This window comes from Arachis hypogaea, chromosome 1 (genome assembly GCF_003086295.3).
Source record: "Arachis hypogaea cultivar Tifrunner chromosome 1, arahy.Tifrunner.gnm2.J5K5, whole genome shotgun sequence".
In the NCBI taxonomy this organism is placed as follows: domain Eukaryota; kingdom Viridiplantae; phylum Streptophyta; class Magnoliopsida; order Fabales; family Fabaceae; genus Arachis; species Arachis hypogaea.
This window is the reverse complement of record NC_092036.1, coordinates 104,957,494-104,965,196: the sequence shown is the minus strand read 5'-3', so window position 1 is coordinate 104,965,196 and position 7,703 is coordinate 104,957,494. Positions and strand designations below refer to the sequence as shown.

The 7,703-nt window shown below is 33.8% G+C and overlaps 1 protein-coding gene across 2 annotated transcripts; it reads left to right on the top strand.

The window, feature by feature from the left end:
• The first annotated feature begins 1,458 nt into the window (after positions 1–1,458).
• On the top strand, positions 1,459–7,155 carry LOC112706535 (serine/threonine-protein kinase D6PKL1). Of its 2 annotated transcripts, none has more exons than XM_025757891.3 (4): positions 1,459–1,621; positions 3,602–3,833; positions 4,652–5,673; positions 6,131–7,155. In XM_025757891.3, exons 3-4 carry the CDS (start codon positions 4,739–4,741, stop codon positions 7,008–7,010), a joined length of 1,815 nt encoding a protein of 604 aa, XP_025613676.1. In that variant the 5' UTR covers positions 1,459–1,621; positions 3,602–3,833; positions 4,652–4,738; the 3' UTR covers positions 7,011–7,155. The 2 variants fall into 2 exon arrangements, with proteins under 2 accessions (XP_025613676.1, XP_072057962.1); XM_072201861.1 differs by having other exon boundaries at positions 3,587–3,833.
• Positions 7,156–7,703: the final 548 nt, after the last annotated feature.

The window sequence follows — 7,703 nt, the reverse complement described above, 5'->3', positions numbered from 1 at the left end:
TGAAATTATCCACTAAAAAAATACTAACAAATTTTTTTCTTTAAATAAAAAGCCCACATAATATACACATAGTTTTGGTCCGTTTATTTACTTTTTGCCCTGTAGTCATCACTAACAATAAGTTCCAATTATTCTCATTGACAACTTATATCCAACTCTTCACATGTCATGTGTTTATTGGTCATTCAAAGCTTAGCCACTCTTAGTCACTATAACCTTAACCACCAAAAACCTACCCCACTATATATGCTAGTTTTCATTAAAAAAATTCAAAGAGTTGCATGTGGGCATGGGTTCACCTCTGTGCATGCATGTATAAGAGATCGTATTAAGTTTAGTATTTGTTGATGCATTTGTCCACACACTCCAACCTTTCCATGAAATGAAGTTCATTAATCATTATTATGGTCTCTGCGGTGGAGAGAAATAATTTAATTATCAAAATCCCACTAAAAATATATAATCCTGTCTAGCTAATTAATTAATTTTACCCCTAAGCAGAAGCCAAAGGTCACAAGTAATTTCCTTTTCGCTGCTCCCCTCCTCTCTATGTGGCTATGGCTGAATGACTCTAGACAATGACTTGAACCAATACATTGGCAATCAAACAAAGCATTTAATAGATTGGAGTCACAATCCAAAGTTGATCCATTGTCGTTTTATAATAGACACTTGGATCTCAATTATCTGCTCGCGTTTTCCTATTTGTAGTACTCAAGTGTATATGTATATATATGCTCATACGTATATATAACTATAATCATGAATAATATATACTAAATCCACCATTTGGAAACATTTTATTTATGCTTGAAGGGGACCTGCTGAAAGAATGATGTTCATTTTGTGGTAGAGATTAAGGGAGCATCATATGGGAAAAGTAGTGCTTTCTAGTAAGACTAAGACATTGGGATAGTACCTAGCAGCTTGATTCATATGAGAAAATGAATTCCGACCAGATTGATTGTCATTATTAAATAGATTTAATTTCATAGTCAATTTGGACCTCATAAACTCGTGCCAATGCAAAACCACATATCTTAAAATATAACAGAAAAAAAAAAGCCCTACTACTTTAATTTGTTAAAGTATTCTGCACTGCAGTCATTAAATTAATCAGTTTCAATCTATGCTGAAAAGCTAAGCTCATTTATTAGTTATTGCTAATGCATATCGCATAATAAGTATTATCCTTGCTCATCACTTTCTCACTACATATGGCTAGGGTTTGAGTGATGCTTGAGGGATTCCTTGTCCCATCAGGACCTATATCTCATTTTTTGAGGTTGGGCCCTGCTTGGCTTTTATTCTAAAGACAATCAGAATATCCAACTTAATTGCTGTATATATGGAAATTTTGGAGAAAATTAGTAGATGGAATTTAATAATTTCATTTAAATAATTAAAGGCACTTGGTATTTTTTGTATATAAATAAGCAAAACTTGTAATGCTAGGCTAGTATAGCTAGATGGACCACCTAAACTTATAGCTGAGATGATTCAGTAATACAGGTCTGATCTACTTTTCATTGGATCATCCAAACATTCTCATCAACAATTAGTCCTTTAATTTGCCTAGAGAGTTTTATTGCCTGCAAGTGAAAGCAGGCGCCCAATTTAGGTAACACAAAATCTTGATGTCGCCTTAACTTATGGAAATATGTATTTCCATCCGGTGATTTCATGCGAACATAATCATGATATTGATAGCTACTATTGTCTATTTGGGATTTCCCTCACCCTTATGCTCATTATGTTTTTTTTTTAATTTAAATAAAAAATTTATTATTCACGGATTTAAACGTGGATACAGAAATATACTATTTTATATATTTAGTTGTGATTTCGTAGTTAAAGAATATTATATTAGAAGAGTATATTTTTGTATTAAAATTTAAAATTAAATTTGAAAAAGTTTTTATTGTTCACAAATGTTTTATTAAAATTGAGTTTTTTTTTTAAATAATTTTAAATTTATTTGTGAATAATAAAAATTCTGATATAAAATTTGACATGCTTAATTTAGGATAACTACGGAAATAAAATAATTTTAATTTATTATGAGTATGCATGATTTGATTATAAAAAGGAGAGTATTTTGTTGTAAAAAGAGAATCAATAGTTTGTATTTTTATTTTTTTTATATATTTTGTAATATGTATTGAACTAGGCTGAATCAATTTACTATATGCATTTGATACAAATAAATCGAATTAAACTTATTAGATTTATTAAAGTATAGGGATGGTAACACTACTCGTCGAACTCGCGGGTATCTACTATGCTTAATTACTCGTTTTCCGCACCGGGACGAGTTTTTAACAGAAATGGGACGGGACGAGGTCGGATTTAGATAAAATTCGTTCCGGTAAAATAATTAATAACATTGTATTATATTTAAATTTTTATTTTAGTTTATATTATGTATGTAATAATGGTTATATAAATTTTAAAATTTAATTTTATTTGTTAAATTTTAATAATTATAGGAATAAGTAGGGAAGGAATATGTACCTATAGAGATAGGTTATAATTTAACTTTTTACGATAAATATGAGACGAATTTAATGTGAGTTATTGTAGAATAGGTGGTATCGAATAAGACAAAAATCCACTCCTACCCATTGTATTGCCATCCCTACCAATTACCATCTCTACCAAGTATTTAGGCAAATCTCAAAAATAATGTAAATTATCCTAAAATATAGTTTTTGAGTTGAAAATGTTATTCGAATGAAAAAAAAAAGGTTAAATACTTAGATATAAGGTGCATGCTTTTTATTGGCTATTTTTTTTTGTTATGAAAGTAGAAGTGGTGATATACCTTAACATGGTAATTTTTTGTGTTTTTTAAAACTGTAGAAGTACACAAATCGGATGGTCTGATTTCTGTATCTCAAATTTTTTAATTTTTTTTATCACAAATCAGACGGTCCGATTTCTGTACCTCAAATTTTTTAATTTTTTTTCCACAAATCGGACGGTCCGATTTGTGTACCTCTAGAAATCGGACGATCGGCCCAATTTCTGTACTTCTAATAAATCGGACGGTCTGATTTCTGCTTTTCTTGTTAAACGATTAAAAAAAACACCACTACCACTCCAATATTAAAAATAAAAAATTCCTTTTTATTCTTGTAGTAATATTGTTCATTGACTTTGGTATTCTTTTATTTTTTCCAAATTCGTTATTCCTATATTGGTTATGGTTATAAATTTGAGTCCTTATAAATTCTTAATAATATATTTTTTAATTATAATAGGTGTATATTAAAATTAATTAATAATATAAAATAAAAAATAAAATATAAAATATATATTAAAAAATAAATTAAATTATATATTTAATTATTTATATATAAATATATTTATAATTAATTTTAGTATATATTTTGTATTTTTATATATTTTTCGTATTAAAAAGTATAATCGAGTTTATTTTTGTTAATTTTTTTGTCTAAACGATGCAAATTAAAAAAAGAACTCATAATAATAATAATAATAATAATAATAATAATAATAATAATGAATAAATTTCTTTACCATTTTACCCTTTGACCTCTCTCTCTCTCTCTGACTAATTTAGTCCGCCATCCAGCAGGCCAAGTCCCACTCCAATGTCGTGACTCTCTCTCTCTCTCTCTCCCTCTCTCTCTCTCTCTGAGCCAGCGCCAGCATCAGCATCAGCATCAGCGCCAGCGCCAGCGCCAGCGCCAGCATCAGCATCAGCACCAGCACCAGGCAACGCCGTAGCAGCTCCCTTTCTACACTGTGCGCTTTCTACCCTTCACGGCTGAACCAACGCCCCTCAGTTTTCTCACCCTTCTGCTGAGGTACTCTTTTCTGCGCATACTTAACTTTCCCCTTTTGCATTTCTGTGTATCCTTTTACGCTCCCTTACCTTTCAAGTTTTGCTTTTTCCATCTCCGTCTTCTCGGATCTGCTTCAGATTTGACCCCTTCCATTCCCTTTCATGAAGATCGCATTTTCATTCAATTACCCCCCTTCTTCTCTTTCCTTTCCCTCCTTCGCCCATCTCAATTCTTGTAGCTTTACCAATGTTCACAAAAATCTGCATTCACCGCTTATTCTCACTGACTCTTTGCTTTGCTGTTGGGACTTCAATTCCAACTCTATTTGTTTGTTCTAAGATTTTATTTTGTTTTGTTTTATTTTCATTTTTTGTGTGGGATAGAGGGATGCGTTGGCAGTTTGTTTTAACTGCTTGTTATGTTTTAGGGCAGTGGGAAACATGAAAAGTGATTGCATGTTTTTCATAAAGCATCACTATTTGGGCTTTACTAATCTGGTGATCATGCTCTGCATGCCTCAAGTTTTCTTCTTTCTAGAATACATATAGGGTGTCATCATTTGTCAAATGAATAATAGCTAGTTTAGTTATGTTAGTGTTAATGTGCTTATTTAATTGTCCCTGATGTTGTTTTACTGCTTACTGGATCTATTTCTCTGCTATTGAGTGCAAACTAGCTGTGCGGTGATGATAACTGTGTTTATGTCTTTGACTCCGGTTATGGTAGAATGAGAGATCAGTTTCTTTCACATGCTATTGTGGTCAGAATCAAGCATGCTTTTCACACAAAACTCTGTTAAATTGCTGACAACTGTTTGATGCTGTTGATGCGCTTGATAGGTTGTTGCTTATTATTGAAGAAATAAATGGCTACTCAGCCATGACCTTGTTATATTTGATTTCAATTGGAACTGCTTATCTGCTCTGATGGACTCCAAGACTAGCACCAAAGCTCCTCCAAAACACCATCACAAGACAGCTGTGATCCAAACCTTAGAAACAAAAGACACCAAGCCTTCTCATCTGCAGGTTCCGAAGGCAGACAAGCCTGAGCTGGCTGCTTCTGGAGATATATCAAGGCTTGCACAAAACACATTGAAGCAGAATACTGGGGAAACTTCCGAAGACAAGAAGTCGGGAAGTTCAACTAGAAAGGGGTCTGATTCCCTGAGTAAAAGATTTGGTTCTGGACCCTCTGGTTCTGAACAGGCTGTTAATGAGACCAGAGGTTCTCAGGAAAACCTTATTGATCAAGAGAAAAAGTCATCAGTATATGGAAGCGTGAAGAACAGTTCTGTTTCGGCCAAAATAAGTGATGGGGCTAGTAGTATTGCAAAGACCAGTGGAAGTGCCAAGATCAGTGATCGAGCTGATCCTGTTGAGAGTGGTAAGAGCAGTATTTGCAGAGGAAGCACAAGTAGTGATGTGAGCGATGAGAGTAGCTGCAGCAGCTTTAGTAGCAGCATTAACAAGCCTCACAAGGCTAATGATTTGAGATGGGAAGCCATCCAAGCTGTTCGAGCTAGAGATGGGGTACTGGGTTTAGGTCACTTTAGGCTACTGAAGAGGTTGGGTTGTGGAGATATTGGCAGTGTATATCTCTCTGAACTGAGCGGAACTAAATGTTATTTTGCAATGAAGGTAATGGACAAGGCATCCCTGGCTAGTCGTAAAAAACTACTCCGTGCTCAGACAGAAAGAGAAATACTTCAGTCATTGGACCACCCCTTCCTTCCGACTTTGTATACCCATTTTGAGACAGAGAAGTTCTCGTGTTTGGTAATGGAATTCTGCCCTGGTGGGGACTTGCATACTCTTAGACAGAAGCAGCCAGGGAAGCATTTTCCTGAGCAGGCAGTAAAGTATGTTAAACTTAAATCCTGCTTTTGTTTCACTCTTGTGTTTGTAATATTTGTAAATATTTTTGTGAAAATTGGACCCAGTTTTTTAGATAAAATGTCAGTTGCCTTCTCACTGAAGTCTAGGAAGAATGCTAGGCTCGAGTCTTCTGATAATTACATTAGGGATTAATACCCCTTTCCAAGATATTTTAGTTGTAGTCTACTTCATATTTTCCCCTTGATTTTTTCAAATTTTTTAAAATTCTATTTCCTTGAATTATATTTACATAGATTCTTAGTGGGTCACGAGTCATTCTCTATTGAGTTATGTTTGTTTACTTTCATTTCTTCTTAAAAGCCTGATCAAAATAAGTAACAGTGACAAGTGCAACAGAAATTTTAAAAATTTTAGGTGAAATTTGGCCATGATGTTTATTTGAGATGATGACAGCAACTGTTAATTTACTCTACCATGCAGGTTTTATGTGGCAGAAGTCCTCCTGGCTTTGGAGTACCTTCACATGCTTGGGATTGTCTACCGTGATCTTAAGCCAGAAAATGTACTTGTTAGGGATGACGGACATATTATGCTCTCTGACTTTGACCTTTCCCTCCGTTGTGCTGTTAGTCCAACCCTTGTAAAAACCTCATCTACAGATTCTGAGCCTTTAAGAAAGAATCCTGGTTATTGTGTCCAACCTGCATGTATTGAGCCGCCATCCTGCATCCAGCCTTCTTGTGTTGCTCCTACTACATGTTTTTCACCCCGACTCTTTTCCAGCAAATCAAAGAAGGAAAGGAAACCCAAAACTGAAATTGGCAATCAAGTGAGTCCACTACCCGAGTTGATAGCAGAACCCACTGATGCTAGGTCAATGTCATTTGTCGGAACCCACGAATACCTGGCACCTGAGATCATTAAGGGTGAAGGTCATGGAAGTGCAGTTGATTGGTGGACTTTTGGAATATTTTTATATGAGCTGTTGTTCGGGAAAACACCGTTCAAGGGATCTGGAAATCGAGCTACATTGTTTAATGTTGTAGGCCAGCCTCTGCGGTTTCCAGAAGCACCCATTGTCAGTTTTGCAGCAAGGGATCTTATAAGGGGGTTGCTTGTCAAGGAACCTCAGCATAGATTGGCATATAAAAGAGGGGCTACTGAGATAAAGCAACATCCGTTTTTTGAAGGTGTGAATTGGGCATTGATCCGGTGTGCTACCCCGCCAGAGATCCCCAAGACAGTAGAGTATGAGAAGATTCCTTCCCCAGCTTCATCAGCCAGTGAAAAGGCTGTTCACCATAAGTCAATACCTGATCATAAAGGTTCTGATAATTACCTTGAGTTTGATTTCTTTTAGGGACAACCCAGTATATTGATTAAAACAAGGTTCATATGTTAGGGAGGGAGGGGCCGTTATTTAATGTTTTCACTTTTCAGGAACAGATGAAGTATTTGTATGTTTGTTTTTCTTGGCTGTTAAGTTTTAAATTTGCATGGCGTAATTAGTGACTTCTCTGTCATATCCAAGGTTTATTGAAAATTTCTAAGTAATGCACGTGATAGGGATTAGGGAACCCGTGGGGAGTGTATAAATTGTGGAAAGGGAAAACGCAGGCCTTCGTTTTGAGCCTACAATCATTTAAAGATTTTTTTTATTCCTTATTATTTATACTAGCAGTTCAACACGCAAGAGTGACAAGAGTGCCTCTTCAGCCGTTTTTATATTGTTTTATAAAAATTTATTTATTTTTAATATATTATTTATTTTTTAAATTTATTAGATAAGTATTTTTTATTATTTTAATATTAACGTGATCTTATTTATATTATATTTTTTTTAAATTATTATAAAAAAATTTTAAAATGTTAAATTATAAAAGTACACAATAAAGAGGTATATATTATCAGAAAAAAATATAGTTTAAAAAATAATATAATAATATTATTCTGATTCAAAAAGAAAGGTATATATTATCAAAAAAAATATAATAATATTATTCTAATTTAAAAAGAGTATATATAAACTAAAATACATGTTAGTTATTTATAA

Coding starts and splice junctions, on each gene's coding strand:
- LOC112706535 (XM_025757891.3), top strand. CDS start 4,739: ATGGACTCCAAGACTAGCACCAAAGCTCCTCCAAAACACCATCACAAG. Junction 5,674..6,130: donor TTTCCTGAGCAGGCAGTAAA/GTATGTTAAACT, acceptor TCTACCATGCAG/GTTTTATGTGGCAGAAGTCC.